We start from the raw sequence: 15900 nt of genomic DNA, 5'->3' as shown, positions 1-15900 counted from the left end.
TGAGAAACTATTTAAAAGTGTGTGTGTGCGTGTCTGTGTATATATACACATATATATATACATATACATACATACATACATACATACATATATATATATATGTATATATATATATAGATTGAGCTTATTAAAGTGTTTTTTGTAAGAGAGAACTTTTTATTCAAATCGACCCTATATTTTTCCATTTCATAAAAAAATATTAATATTTTTATGAATCAAGTCTCTTCCATATTTTTTGGTTGATGCATCTCGATCTTGTTTCTAACCTTGTATATGAATTGAGTTATGAAATCAAAATAATTAAAATTCTTTTTAGTATAAAATCTTGCTCAGATTAAATTTTTTTTATCAGCCTTAACCTATGCAAGAACCATTAATATCACATTTATTTTGAAATTTTAATCTTGCCCCGATTCAAAGCATCAAAATTGATATTTATTACTGAAATACGTGACTAATACAAAATTGTTGATATATAATGAAAATAGTTTTTGATTTTGTGATCATACCTAATTAGATTTTTTTTTTGAGTGGAGATGAAGAAAATTTGAATCTGGAAGTTCAAAGAGAAAAAAATTAAAAAGAAATTTCCTAATTCGATTAACAAACCACTTGAAGTCTTGGAGTATGTCAAAAATTTGCATACTGGGTTTCCTAATACTTGGATAGCTTATAGAATATTATTAAACATACCCGTTATGGTAGGTCTGCGATCAACTATCTCCGCTCAACTATGTCACATGATAGATTGAATGGTTTGGCCATATTGTTAGTTGAAAAAATATGATAGCTAAGCTTGATTACGATGATTTAGTTGATAATTTTGCGCAACAAAAAGCGCGAAAAGTACGAACATTATATTGATTATTAGATGTAGTTTATGTATGTCATTTCATATAATTTAATAAATTTACGTAGTATATTGGATATTAGTGATAATTATGTACTTTTACTCATCAGTCATCACCTCGTATGTAATTTTTTATTTTTAATAAAAAAGGTATATATGACCTCCTAAAAATTAGCCTAGAAGACATCCCTGAATATAGATATCGATATTAATAATTCGAAAAGTCAAAGAAAAAAATTATAATTTGATACTATCAGTAAATTAAATATATTAGACTAAAAATGGAATAACTATGGGTAACTTAACTTAATATAACATATGAAAAGGGGTGTAAATGATAATTTATAAATTTCATTCATTCAAATTAATATTTTTCAATAATCTAAATTGGTGAACGGTACTTCAAAATTGAAATGTCAGAGAAAATATTTATAATTTGGTACTATCAATAAATTGACTGCATGAAAAAAGCCAGAAGTAAACATTTGGTAAATATCTTAAAACTCATCTAAATCATAACCTGGTCATGACCAGATTGAAAAATGGGCGAAACTGCCCGATTATATTGCAGCTGTGGCACCTGATTTTCATCCAGGGCTTAATATGCATGCATGATGATCATGTGTGTGTATATGAGTTTGTAACATGTGAGACGGTCACAATGTTCAGTATCCATGAGACGGATCGAAGCAATCTATATTTGGTATTTTTTCATAGATCGGATCGGGTAAAAGAAACGTTATATGAGTGTTTGTTTGTAATAATACAAATTTGCATAAATGAAAGATAACGAATTGAAATTGCAGGCTGCCTTTGTTATGCAAGTCAAATAGGAAATATGACTAACACGTTAACTTGTTTTCAATATCAATTTATTTAGCCTCTCACCTTATTTTGAGTTATTTGGTTATGTAGTGCATTTAATCAAATTTCAAAGTCTTTTTCGTTGCCTCTTTTTGGCTCAATTATTTATTGCCTTGGCACACGAGAAAGAGACAGGAAACAGGACAAACAGGACAATAGATGATATGAAGCGATTATATGTTAAATCCCAAAATAATGGATACCAGATGGTCTCATGGATATTTATTGAAATGAGTTGTCAATTTTACTCATATTTATAATAATAAACATTATTTTTATGTAAAAAATAATATTTTTTCATGGATCACTTAAATAGAAGATTTCTCTCGCAAAATTAAATTGAGAGATCGTCTCACAAAAATTTTTGTGAATTTAAAATCAGACAAGTTGGAGGGTTTCCTTTTTTAATTTTAGAATAATTAGATTTTTTAGATTGTTAAATATGTGTAAATTGTTAATTTATTAACTATATTTAAAAACTCAAAAATAGAAGCATCCTATTTCTTCTGTCTATTATTTCTCCAGAAAAAAAAAAGTTATTCTCAAATCGGAAGCTGTCTTTTTTTCCTTGTTTTTGAAAATGAACTAAACAAAAACAATCTATACCTAATCAACCGAACATGATCAACATCAAATTTTTAAAAATTAATTAATGAAAGGGCAGATATCAATTTGAGAGTACAAACGAGGATGTAATAGTCAGTAAATTTAGTTTCATTGCGTTTTACATTTTAAAAAAAGGACTTGTCATGAACTTGCTCACGCCCTTCCAGCTTCAAAGAAAAGTCAGGAAAAAGTTTTCCCATGTGAAATTTAGATACCCAATATTTAATACTTATGTAAATACAATATTTAATACTTCTGTAATTTTTATCAATTATGAATTTATAATGTAACTAGTACCTTAGGATTGTAAAAGGATTTTTGAAAAATCTCATCAAACAATTCATAATATTTAGGTTTCCTAATATGGAATATTCCTAATTAATAGGTTGCAATGAAAATGAAAAACACAGATTTCTAGAAGTTAGAATATTGATCAGAATTTCAAAATAAAAGGGTTAATAGTTAATACACTCCAGTTGCAGTAACTTCTATTGCCACACAAACAATATGTCAGCATGTAAAACAGTCCTACAGATAATACAAGATCTCAATCATAGCCCACACTCACCATGGATAAAGATTACACTTTCCACTGCTAACATCATCATATGGTTCGATTCCATCCACGCAAAGGGCATTATTGTTCACGCTCACTTCAGAACTAGCATTACTACTTGTAGCGAGAGGAGAATCTGAGACACTTGCCGTTCTGCCTCTGTTGGGACCAGATCTCACACTATACATGGAGCTTGCGGGGATGTTGGTGGTGAGAGGACGTAGATTACCAGGGATGGTTCGCCTTATGTCCTAATCAAAAGCAGAAACCAGAAGTTATTGTTCCAAAAAGAAAAAAGATTGCCCTAAAATTGCTCTTATCAATCATAATAAAAATCCACTGGTGAGATGCTTCAAAGATAAGCTGAAAAATCAACCCTATACAAATAGAATGATGATCGAAACCATGGTTATTATAGCTAATATTATATGAATAGTGCAGGACAAAGATAAGACTAGTATAGATACCATATGTCTCATAGCCATATCTAAAGATTTCTTGGAGAGCATTCTTCCAAAGCCTGCACTATCAGGTGAAGCAGACTTTCCAGATACATTGCTGCGGGGTGAGTGTTTGTCATCTTGCTTCGGACGAATTAGTTTCCGCATATTTATCACCCTGTCAACCATTTTAGTCCCAATAAGAACAGGGCTCACGTTGTCATTAGCCTTAGCACGTAACCGATTTACGGCAGGCACGGGCACAGAACTTCCACTGTTATGAATTACACCATTTGGAGGCCGTCCTCTAGCTGGAGAACAAGATTGACGTCTGATTCTTCCATTTGAAACCGGTTCAATGGATGACGATCGAGAGCTTGGTGCTCCAGGTCTGCCTCTAGTGACTGATGGAGGCCTGTCGGACAGAGACGTCCTTAGATTTGGTGGGGCATCAAGGGAGAACCCAGGCATATCTGAAGGCTTCCATGGTTTTGGTCGTGTAACAGGAGAACTTGGCCTCATCGGCGCCAGATTTTTATCTGAAGTAGAAACAGACTTGGAAACCGAAGGAGAAGAAATTAGCGACTTAACAGAAATGGCAGTCGAGCTTGTCACGCTTGAACCTGTCATTGGCCTACGAGTTGGAGTTGCGGCTCTAGGAACAGAATTCGATGCAGGCGCAGATGACCTTGTAGGTGTTGAAGATCTTATGGTAGACCTTGAAGTAGGGGTTATAGATCTTGGAGGTGCAACAGGTTTTGTCGAGGTTAAGGCAGGACGAGAAGTAGGTGTTGCAGATCTTGTAGGTTTCGATGTGGTTGATGTTATTTTAGATGATGAAGTTGAGGTTGTTTTAGTCGATGTGGCTAACGATGGTCTCGTTGATACTATCAAGGTGGATCTAGATTGCGAACTAATAGTTTGACGTTCTGTGGGAGTGGCAGGTCTTGATCCAGGACCCCCAGAAGAAGATGGTCGGCGGAGACCTCCAGTAGAGGTATTCAATCCAGGAGAGGAAGCTGCCTGTCTGGACGATGAATTGCTCCTTGCAGAAGACTCAGGCTGGGGATTTTCCAGCTTCAACCATGGGAAACAATTTGCATAAAAAAATCAGTCTTTTTGGAAGATATATTTTAAAGTAAATTCAAGTTCTTTTGAGATTATAGCAGATTAGCAATATTGCTGTTTTCTTCCGTGTAACAACTAGCTAACAATTTCAACTATTACGAGGAAGAAGTCCATAGCACTCGAGAAATATTTATGTTAATTCATATCACACGATTTTCTCCTGTTAATAATTTCGAAGATGAAAGAGCTAGAAGTCAATATTGAACTCTTCACAATTTAAACTCCAAAGATTTGAGCTGATTTAAGCTAAATGACTATGGAAACTAGGAGTTCTATTAATTTCATATATCCTGCCAGTACGTAAACTGGAATGATGTATATTCTATTCATCTAAACCAAAAAACCAGACAAAAAAAAAAAGGAAAGAAAGGCAAACATATATAACATAATCTTACTCTAGACTTCAGTGCTGTAGGATTAGCTTTTGGAGCTCCCAGCTGACTCATAACAGTTTTATGAGATTCCATCTCCAGCGAAGGAAAAAGAGGAGTGCTTAAAAGCCTGAGAACGTGATAAATTATTTTACAGTGTTGAGGAACGAGTGGTGATGAGAGGAAAGAACCCAAGCCTATTAGTAAATTTGACAGAAGTACAATGTCTAATAATCAAGCATTGATCCAAGAGAAACAGTAAAACAGACTCAAATGCACAAGGTTGGTTGCCAAGATTGATCTCAAATATGCATCAGCTTGATATACGATTTTCCACTTTATACAGATTTTAATATCACTGAATCACATGACAGAACCGTAGTAGAATAACAATTAAATTTATGTATATCATTGCAAACTTGAAAGAAGAAGAAGAATAAATTGTCGTGGAAGTGAAGCATAACTGATAAATAAAATAAGCCAATTGCAAGTAACGAGCGTTAATCTTTCAAAGGTAAATCATAAAAGAAACAAGTTAAGTTGCTTAAGCTTTAACTGCAAAGAAACACTTCATAAAGCCAGTGAATGATTTGTTTCAGCATTTTTTATACAAAATTTATTTCTAGGCACAATCACATAACAAATTTCAAACATGTGCGGTACAAATCAATACAAGTCAGAATACATAAAGAAGCACCCAACTGATATGTACAATTACCATTCATAATCATTTTTATCATTGCCTGAATTGAGAAAATCATCCCTGCATGTCTTCCTCACAGGCGCAGCTGTAGCCGATGGTATATTAAATAATGGTGAACCACCAGATACCATTTCTGTAAAAAAGAATACAAATGAAAAACTTTTTAGGACTACTCATATAGAAAGCTCGAGTTCGATACACTAATTAACTAATGCAATCCAGTCTTCAAACTGCATTCAGATCCACGAAAAAAATACCAAACCAGTGCTGTAATATATGATAGACGACACGTCAGGCATTTCCAGGTTCTAATCAAACAATTATTAACTAACTTAATACAACCATTCAACACTCGTATATCAGTTCACAAGAAAATGAAAAAAAAAATTGAAGATTTTCAACTAGTAAAATATAGCAAAAAAAATTGGTTGGATAATGAATTTCAGCAATACCCATTGAAGAATCCAACTCGTCGGAGTTCTGAAAAAGAAGACTATTCCTATCCTTATCTTGCTTCCGCATTTCACGAAACAATGCCAAATCCTCGTCTTTGTTATCTTTCATTCTCAGGCTTCCCATTTTCCCCCTCTCCGGCGCCCTAAAACTCCGATTCATCACAGAAAATAAAAAAGAGAAACCACAAGAACGGTTTAAAACCCTAACGGCTCATCAACATTCTACCATCTCGAAACTCAGAAAACCCAGCTTTCTCGTTCATCCAAACAAAACGAATGATGTTACAGATCAAAATCCAAGCTTTACCCCCATCAAACAACTAGGAACAAAACCCAGCTGAAAGAGACCCGCATTTCAAATTCTTTGCTTAAAATACCATAACATCAACGGTTCTCCCCCACTATATGGAGTTGCAAACACCTACAGAGAAGAAAAGTGGAGACACATTATGCATCCTTCCATACATGAATGCATTTGAATGCAGCAAGAAAAAGGGGGGAAATGGAGCAGAAACGTGAGATTTGTAAGAGAAGATACAAAAATAATGTGTTCGGAGATGGGAATATGGTGGGTATGGTCGCAATTTCGAGGGAAAACGGGGGATATAACGGGAAATCAAATAGGTTTATTCAATTTTTGTCGCGTCCATGTCTTCTCTTTGAAGTTACGTTACCCAATAATAATTGTTTCGAGGAAGCTGAGGAGCTTATAATCACGAGACTGCCCCTGCCGGATAGGGTGTGTTTTTTAATGCTCAGGTTATTATTGTGTATTTACGATTTGCACCTGCAACTATTAATATTTTCATTTATGGAACTAAATAATTGCAAATTATTTATTTATGTACATAAAAGTGCGACTTTGAGTCGAGTCTTTTTCCAGAAGCTGACAGTTAGCTGAAGAGGGCAAAGTTCATTGTTTTTTATGCCACTCGTTTCGCAGGAGTAAATCGTGTTTGTCCTGTTCTTGGAAACAGAAAATATGCATTTTTTTGAAGCCGAAACATACTTTTTTTTAAATTGAATATTTGGTGGATCTGGCGCGATCTCTCTCAGTTCAAATTCTCATATTTTACTTTCGGATTTTCAAATTTTCAAAATAAATGGAAAAAATGCAATAAATTCCCAGATCCCAATGTTATTCTTAATAATTTTGGCCCTGTATGAAATGTTAACGCAACAAAAACTGAAACGTTAGATCGGAGAGGGAAAGCAAGTGGCAAATGTCCCTTTCACCCCGTGGATAGATTTTGAAGTTAGTCTAAAAGAGTAATCTTTCCGTGTCAAGTTGAATTCTACTGTTGAACTTGTACAAAAGTTTGGGCAAAAGTGAAAAACACTGAACAACTGGGAAGTGTAAATAAATACAAGCTTTTGATACAAAAGCATAAAAGGTGTTTATATCATATGATTACATGCTGCGAAGGGTGACAACATTCAGATGCTACGAGAATTTCAATTACACTAAGAAGAGTTGGTTCATGGATAAGTTTCACACCTCATTACCTTGCGATATTTTCGTCTGGATGCTCTTCAATTCAATTTTAAGAAACTTCAGTGAGAGAAAGATAGATGACCTGATTTGATATACTCGTCCAAGGGTAGCTGACCTAGCAGGCTAGCACGCACAAGCGACTTAAACTCAGATGAACCAATGTTGGATCTAAATCAATCGTCCCACCCCAAGGGTTGTTCAGCCATTTATAAATGAAGATAGCAACCATAAAAAATTGACCCCTTTATGTGGCAACCATCAAAATACTTCTTATGATGTTGCACGACCCAGCTGCGTGGCTCTGTAATTTAAATACCACATCAACTAAACTTACCTTTTCAAGTAAGCAAATAGACCGCCTTTTTTTTCCCTTCTTTGTTTCCAAAATATCGCAGTTACTAAACATTCTGTTGCTATCATCACTTGCTGATTCCTCTGCTACTTAATGCCGACTCAACAAGCTTAACCTTTTTGCCGTTCTCACTGTTTAGCAGCGAGAGTTTTTCAAGTGAAGATTTAAGTTGAGATAACTCGTTGTCTTGAATCCGAGACACCCTTCTTCCTGCAATCAGTTTTTGTCGATTCGAGGAATCAACCTGCTGATAATGTACGTGTCTTGTCAATCTCGCATTCAAAGATTCAATGGAAGAGTGCAAGGCATCCAACTCCACTCCAGTAAACTTATCTACATAGAGAGTAAGCAAAACATAGGTTCAATTTTTATGAAGGATCAATCCCAGAAAGCATTATTTCTTCAATGGTGCGATTAAAAGAAGAAAATCGATCACAGATAGATAGAAACTGCCAAAAAAAATTAAGCACTACATGTATGGTTATATAAGGAGAAGTAAAGCACTTTGTTTTCGTCAGAATATTTAATAGGCATGATTCTTAAAGGCATGCATCACATCAGACGGCAAATACTCAACAATCCCACAGAAAGATGTAATGCATTTCGCTGTAACTTCATGTTTACAATTGTCAAATTTAAGAAATATAACCCCAGTTCGAAAAATATATATTTTCTTGTTAAAAAAAAATCTAGATTCCTAACCAAGAGGCTTTTCTTTATTAAATTTCACTGTCAAGTGTCAACTTCCGCCTAAGAGCAACAGCCATTTAGCACTTATTAGATTGAACCACTGGAAAGCAATAACCCTGTACTGGAATCATATCTTATTTATGTAGGTAAACACGTGTCTACTAAAAATATGTATTTCACAAAAATAGCTTCACATAAGATTCTGGCTCTTTGATATACATGACACAAGAAATTAGGGGAAAGAAAACTAATGTATGCAATGTTTAAATCTACTAGCAAATCCAATTGAAATTGATGACTTGCACATACGGAGTTTCAGTCTCCTGGAATAAAGACGCTATGGCCCTATTTGGTTGCTTCCCAAACTTTTGTGCACTCAACTCAATTCAAAATATCATAATAAAATATGTACATGCAAATTCCACTAAATTTTGTTTCAAAGTTATCAATCAAATCATCATCTCAAATTTCGAAGTCAATTATTTGATACATAATTGCCACACATTCACATACTTGTTCCTGCACTTATTCAAACATACACTGCTTTATTTCACCTTTTTTATACAAGATCAGACATTCCTTTACTACATAAAACAACTTTCAAAATTTATATCCGAACAACATTCCAAAAAACTTATTTCCGCACACTTATTCAAACACACACTGCTTTATTTCACCTTTTTTACACAAGATTAGACATCACTTTACTGCATAAAACAACTTCTTTCAGAATTTATATCCAAACAACATTCCAAAAACTATTTCTCTAGTTCTTTTTCATAACTTCTAAGTTGAATTGGGTCGAAAGTCCAACCCAATGACGCTGAGATATTTTCAGATGTCCATCCTGACACAGTCTTTCCGCAGCATATGCAGTCGCACCTCAATAAACTTTTGTAAAAATTAAGAAAAACTACAGATTATATTATTAAAGAGCTAATGCAATGCAGTATGAGAGAATTTCAGTGCAAATTGTAGAACAAAAAACAAAAACTCAGTTTACCAAGTTCTAGTTTAAAATCTCGTTCTGCTTTTGATAATGGCTTTTTCTGTAAACCTGGCAGACTCCTCAAGTTTTGTAAGCGCATTTCTAGGGAACTGTGAAGCTTAACTGCAGAGTCTATGTGATCCTCAATTTTCTCCTGATTCTTTTCAACATCCAAAAGTTTCTGCTGCACTTCGCGTATACGAGAATGTTGATTATCAATTATTTTTTTCAAATGAGGCCCATGGTGCTGGAGTTCGAAGTATACCTTGAAACAATAAAATATTGTCAGGCAGAACTAGAAGCTTTAGGTTTCAAAGAAAAAAAACGAGAGGCTTTAGATTTAAAAAGAAATACAAATCAGTCACAACCAAAGACATGCAGATATGAATAAGCGTAATATACTAATATCTAATTTATGGAAAGCATAACTAGATTTTTAAACAAGACATGGATATGCGCACATATATAGTGAGATATTACCTTGTGTGCATACTCCACATAATTTTCATGAAAAAGCTTGAAATACTGATGAAGCATTGATCGTCCTTCAATAGAATCAGCAGTCACAGAGCGTAAATTTGGTGCGGTTGAGGGTAATAGAACTACCTTAGGCCCACTAAGGAGTTCTTTGCTGATTACTGTGAGAGTATCTGCATCTGTTGCCTCGTCCAGGGTAACAGTTTCCCTCTCACTATAAATAGCATGAGTAAGCAATTCATTCCAGCTCTCCATGTAAAGCACTACGCATTCATGAGAACAAGTAAGTCCCACAATCCATGAACCTCCAGATGAATCTGACAATGTCAAGAAACCATGAAGGGGCTCTGGTGAGGAGGATTCTCCAGGGCATGTGCTAAGAACAGAATAGACAGATGGGGTTTTCATTTGTTTTTCCTTGCCACTGGTTTGACTAGTGAAAGGGAGAAAATGCAAGACTATCGAGTCTATCCCGCCATCATGAAGGCAAAATATTCTTTCTGGAACGAGAGGATCAGAAGCCATCGAAATTAGAGAACCACCTTTATTAGGCAAAGCTAAATCCACAATAGCCAGACGGAGTAAAGGAGGTGGATAACCCAACCAAATAGTATCATTAGGAGGTTGATCAAGCTTCAGGATCGAGAGATTAGTGGGAGCAAGTTCACAAATCATAGCAGCACCAAACATCTGACCAAGTGAATCAACACAAACACGGGGTGCACTACCCATCTTCCAGACTGGCTGAATTTCATCAGCTAAAGCATCCAGTTGTAGTTGCCCACCACTCCAAGCCGTCATAAGAATTGAATCTTTTCCGACTAAATTGTAAAGAAGACTGATCGCACGCCCTTCACACACTCCTTTCTGAATTACAGCATTTTCTGTCACCCCATGACACACTTTACGAAGAGGACCCTGCATCAACACATTGATACTAAGAAACATTACATTTTTCCGTGGAAGGTATACATTGGTGGTGTCTATTGTGCCAGGGCCACCAGGCACAAATTTTCAAAAACTTGAGAGACACACAGATACAAAAAGAAGATACCTGCAATAAGACAGATGCATCCATTAAAACAAAAGGCTGAGCTTTGACAGCGAATATATTTCCACCAACTCCTTCTTGGAGAGATAATTCAGGAAATGTTGACTCCAGCCAAGAGATTGCCAGATTAGAATTATTAACAGCTTTTGAATTGGCAGATTTAAGCCCAAATGTACAAGCATCGTTATGCATTTCCAATAGTGATTCCCATTTATACACACTGTCAAAAAAAATGGTTCAGGTACGAGCCTTCACAGCATGAGAATAATAGGAAGAAAAAAAAAAGGAGCAATGGGAAAAAATACAAAATCACCACAACCCAAATTAGCCTAATCAGTAAAATTTGACATGTCACTACAATAGATTTTTCACCAGACTAAATTTTATTAAATATTTGGCAACACATAAACCGACCACCTTTATGGCTGCGAACTTGCAAAAATAGAATATTTTGCATTTAAACAAATAGCAAAGCCTCAAATGGCAATAGTTTTTGTAAAGTGCCGTTTTTCAGGCAAGTTTGCTACCAGAAATGAAACTGACACCTCCTAATTCGAGAAACACGCATAAGAGGGGGTGAATGGAATTACCTTCCAAAAGGAACAATCGGGCAAATGATGTAAGTGGATCCATCACTAAACAAGATAAAAATCTGCACAAGACCAGGACCACATGTCATTTTTTACCGATTCTTCAAACATAACCAAGTTCTCAAGAAGAGATAACAACCTATATGGCAAAGTAAATTCAACCTGCTATTGAGGCACAAAAATAATACAGCTCATCATGAAAATTGAGTAATGTAACAAGCAATAATCACAAGAAAGGTATCGAAATAGGCAGGCAAGCTCTCCCAACAAGCAATAGAACAGTCAGACAATCAGTTTTTCAAAAACCTAGCAATTAATTATATCAAAGAAGTGTGGAGAGCAAGCAATCATGAACTATTTAAGCCTTCATCCCAAATAATTAGCATGTAGTCATGACCGTGGATATTGCTAAAAAAATCCCCACCCATTTTCTCCAATCTGATGTTATAAATGAAAAATATAACAAAGTTTACTACATAACATGCAAGCTTTGCACATTAACCATAAAGAGCAAAATAATTCTGCAGGCAACCATGCAAAACTAAAAAGCCAGAAGAATTTCTTACACTGAACTTGTCCCACAAATGATCCGCCCCAAAAGAGAAATCAACAGGACATATTGCTGCTGCATTTCCAGAAAGACCAAGTTCTCCAGGTTGCAAATAATATTCCTGTTCTGGTTGCCTAATTGCTGCAGACAAATCAAACATTCTGCAAAAAAAGAGTACATTTCATCATGATAGAGCACATTTTAAGTTTTATATCAAGATAAACGACACTCAGATACCTTAGAAAGGGTAGTATAATATTTTTACAAATATTCTTTATTGTACAGAAGAAAGATTATTCAGAAGATAATGATTAATAAAATAATTTCAAACGACCACTTTTTCTTCTTTAGAAGCCATGGATATGCAAAGGAGGCAATCCTTTTCCAACTATACTGATTCAGTGATTCACAACATCCACAGTCCCTTGAATGCTATTTTTAAATAAAAATAAAAATGTAATCCATAAATCAGCTTTACTGATAAAAACAAATCATCAAGAACAACAGCACAGTCTAACATTTCAAGGAACTGAGGTCGTGATAAATCAATTATCTGACAAAATGTACAACAATAAACATAGCTTATTTGCCAAATATTGTAGATCAGTAATATTGCAATAGATGTCAAAGAAGGAAGCGACACCTGAAAACAGAATCCGAGGAAAGAACTCCCAAGTGAGTGTCACTGAAAGGGTGCCAAGAAATCTGAAGAATGCGTATGGAATTGTTGCTTCCAAAGTAAATTTCTGAACCAATAGAAACAGTCCTGTAAACCATTAGGGAAATGACAGTCATTTCATTCTTCTACAGCTCTCAAACCATTATACAATGTCCCATCAAATTCAATATATTCATCAAGTAAAACGTACATGTTTGTTTACGTACAAAAGCAGGAAGACGGAAAAATGAAATTCAGATTTTTATGAGCCATATAAACAATGTCATTTCATTCTTCTAAAGCTCTCAAACCATTAAACAATGTCTCATCAAATTCAATATATTCATCAAGTAAAAGGTACATGTTTGTTTACGTACAAAAGCAGGAAGACGGAAGAATGAATTCAGATTTCTATGAGCCATACACAGATTCCTAAGCAGAAGTCACCAAACTAATATTTTCATATATTAAAAACGATGTGACGGACAGAAAATTGGAAGATATACGAGACATTTACAAATAGAATAGAGATTCAGTGGCCGAGGCTAAGCCTCAAGCTGTCAAACAAGACACTACAAGTTACAACCACGTTTGTGCATGTTTTCCAGAAATCTCATCCTTCTACAGCCCATAAATACATTTCCACTCCACTTTCATATCTCATTATACAATCCTTATTTCCAACTCAACTTTTATCAATTCCAAAATTAGAACTATTGTTATATAATATAATATTATAAGATAATCTATTTTTTGAATTTTTTATATTCACGAGCAGAAAGGTAGATGTATATGCTATGCCATTAATAATTCATCATATTCTTCGTCTGGCTGACATTAAAAATAAAAATCTCTACTTAACAAAACACACACACATGTATATAGCAAATCTAAGACCAATTTATGGAAATATTCCAAGATATATTTTCACGCAACACGGGAAATGAAACCACACACCCCATATGTTGGGGTAGAAATCTTAAATTCCGTACTCAGCAATGGATCTGAATGCATATAGAGCAAGCGGAATATTTTTAATCATCGGAACAGTAGAGTTTTTTATTAAATATTACCTACAGATGATAGTATTCTCTTCCCTTGATGCTCGCCCATAAAGGTACATAACACGTAAGCCATCCTGCCCAGCAAGAAGCAATGCAGATCCATTTCTGTTTATGGAAATCTTACTGACATCAAAACAAACTGGGACATCTGCTTGCAACACCTGTAAGTGATTGAAACGATTGTAAGCTTAGCACATAGACTTACCACGTTGGAAGAAAAAAAGACTGGAATGGGTATCACTCTCGATACTTTCAAATACGATTGGACAAGCAAATAATTGATAGCATTGTGATTTGTCACTGTTACTGTAGTCTATGTTTAAAAAAATTTATTTACCACTTCAAAACCAGTACGCAGAGCAAAACTATACTACCTCCATCCACAATTGCACCTTCAATTTACAGATTCGCGACATGAGATATTTTCTAAGCTATCCAACAAACTTTGTTTGAGAATTTCAGTTCAAGTTTATTCGATAAACTTCATAAAACCTCCCTGGAAAACCCGCAGTACCAAAGCTCACAGCACATGTGACATCATTTGCGCACATAAACAAGTGTATTGCGCAGGAATCCTGAAAGACAACATTATGAACGCGAAAACTCGCGGAAAAATACCTTAGACGGGAAACCGGCGGAGATGGAATCCGGGTCGGGATCACCCAATCGAATCGAGACCCAGTGCAGACATTTCTTGTGAGAGTCCCATACGTAGAGTCGAGAAGCTCCGTCCCATGCCATAAGATTCGTCGGCGTTCTGGCCGCGGAGGCCGCGGATATGGTGGCGGTTGGAAAGATAGGGTGGCTTTGAAGTGGAAGCCATTGGAGCTCAGCCTTTGGAGTTGAACCCAACGGCGGAGGGGAAACCAATTGGCGGTCGTCGGTTTCAGTTAACTCGTAGCTGAACCTCATGTTCTCTCAGCCGACAACGTTCTTCACTGCCGCGAGGGAATCGGAGAAATGGGAGAAGCTATACGACGTCGGCTTAGGGCTTCGTTAAGTATATAACCACTGTTGCTCTCGCTCACTCGTTGCATGCTTATATAATATTTTTTTATAATTTATTTGATTTATATTAAATGAAGATCAAAATATAATTATAAAAAATAATGAAATTTAATTTTGATATATAAATTAAAAAATAAAAAAATGAGAATTGAACATATAACATAAACGTCAAGAAACAATAACTCTGTATGCTGAACTAAATATAACTTGCTTTAAAATTTAATATTTTATTAATATATATAATTATTAAAACAGACCATGACACCAAAATTAGTTATTCTAAGTCTCTCAAACTTAATAAAATAGTATAGATATTTAAAATTAATTTTAAAATTTTGGTTACTCTTTGAGGCGATTTTTATACTCATCTGGCTTTTTTGGGCTTCCTTGTGAAATGTAGCCCAAAAAATCACACTCCACAAGCACACGGATTTGGGCCCATTATCAAAATAAAATCAAGCCTTTTAGTGGTAATTACTGGGCCAGACCCATTTAGTTCTCAGCTTAAGATTCGATTCCTCATTCTAACACGTAAACATATATTTCTTTTAATTATTAGTCACTGTTATATCCAAAAGCTAACCTGTTTTTGTTTTTCAAAATTTTTTAAAAACCAAGCTTATGTTTCTTCTTTTTTTTATGTTGTCTGAACCAATCATTTTTAATTAACGTCCCAACATGTTATTTTCAACGTTCGGACAAACTTTTTTTGTCGATAAACTTTTCTTGTATACACACCTCGATTCCATGAGAAAAATATAAATATTTAGAATTTATTAAAATATAGAATCCTCTCGTAGGTTTAAGCCGAAACTTATTCAAAGTTATTAAGTACTCAAAATTGAACTTGGTGAGAAATATTCACATTTGAAATAAATAAATGTACAAAAATGACGTGATACTCACGGGAAATATAGGGTCCGATTCCAGCAAATGTCACTAGTCCAGACGCATGCTTCGAATTTGTCTTGAGCCTGAAATCACGAAGAAGACCGTTAGAAGGG

General features: G+C 35.0%; 2 protein-coding genes across 4 annotated transcripts; both read right to left on the bottom strand.

Moving 5' to 3' along the window:
- Positions 1-2741: 2741 nt before the first annotated feature.
- LOC142540405 (uncharacterized) lies at positions 2742-6681 on the bottom strand. Of its 2 annotated transcripts, none has more exons than XM_075646531.1 (5): positions 5971-6681; positions 5534-5651; positions 4840-5012; positions 3344-4393; positions 2742-3127 (listed from the first exon to the last, which is right to left on the bottom strand). In XM_075646531.1, exons 2-5 carry the CDS (start codon positions 5574-5576, stop codon positions 2885-2887), a joined length of 1509 nt encoding a protein of 502 aa, XP_075502646.1. In that variant the 5' UTR covers positions 5577-5651; positions 5971-6681; the 3' UTR covers positions 2742-2884. The 2 variants fall into 2 exon arrangements, with proteins under 2 accessions (XP_075502646.1, XP_075502645.1); XM_075646530.1 differs by having other exon boundaries at positions 4840-4945; positions 5971-6679.
- A 645-nt stretch (positions 6682-7326) lies between these two features.
- Positions 7327-14889, bottom strand: LOC142540404 (nuclear pore complex protein NUP88). Of its 2 annotated transcripts, none has more exons than XM_075646528.1 (9): positions 14507-14889; positions 13898-14049; positions 12810-12932; positions 12183-12327; positions 11617-11678; positions 11030-11246; positions 9979-10893; positions 9514-9763; positions 7327-8153 (listed from the first exon to the last, which is right to left on the bottom strand). In XM_075646528.1, exons 1-9 carry the CDS (start codon positions 14798-14800, stop codon positions 7888-7890), a joined length of 2424 nt encoding a protein of 807 aa, XP_075502643.1. In that variant the 5' UTR covers positions 14801-14889; the 3' UTR covers positions 7327-7887. The 2 variants fall into 2 exon arrangements, with proteins under 2 accessions (XP_075502643.1, XP_075502644.1); XM_075646529.1 differs by having other exon boundaries at positions 12810-12912; positions 14507-14664.
- Positions 14890-15900: the final 1011 nt, after the last annotated feature.

Source organism: Primulina tabacum, chromosome 3, assembly GCF_025594145.1.
Source record: "Primulina tabacum isolate GXHZ01 chromosome 3, ASM2559414v2, whole genome shotgun sequence".
NCBI classification, from domain to species: domain Eukaryota; kingdom Viridiplantae; phylum Streptophyta; class Magnoliopsida; order Lamiales; family Gesneriaceae; genus Primulina; species Primulina tabacum.
The sequence above is the reverse complement of the archived record's forward strand: the minus strand, read 5'-3'. Positions and strand labels throughout refer to the sequence as shown.

Bases quoted from the DNA above. Each gene is read 5' to 3' on its own strand.
- LOC142540405 (XM_075646530.1), bottom strand. From the start codon at position 6,133: ATGAATCGGAGTTTTAGGGCGCCGGAGAGGGGGAAAATGGGAAGCCTG. The intron at 5,652-5,970 runs GTATTGCTGAAA...TCTTTTTTACAG, and splicing joins CGAGTTGGATTCTTCAATGG to AAATGGTATCTGGTGGTTCA. The intron at 4,946-5,533 runs GTAATTGTACAT...TCACGTTCTCAG, and splicing joins GATAAAAATGATTATGAATG to GCTTTTAAGCACTCCTCTTT.
- LOC142540404 (XM_075646528.1), bottom strand. From the start codon at position 14,800: ATGAGGTTCAGCTACGAGTTAACTGAAACCGACGACCGCCAATTGGTT. The intron at 12,328-12,809 runs GTGTCGCTTCCT...CTTTTTTTGCAG, and splicing joins TCCTCGGATTCTGTTTTCAG to AATGTTTGATTTGTCTGCAG. The intron at 9,764-9,978 runs GTAATATCTCAC...TATTGTTTCAAG, and splicing joins ATGTGGAGTATGCACACAAG to GTATACTTCGAACTCCAGCA.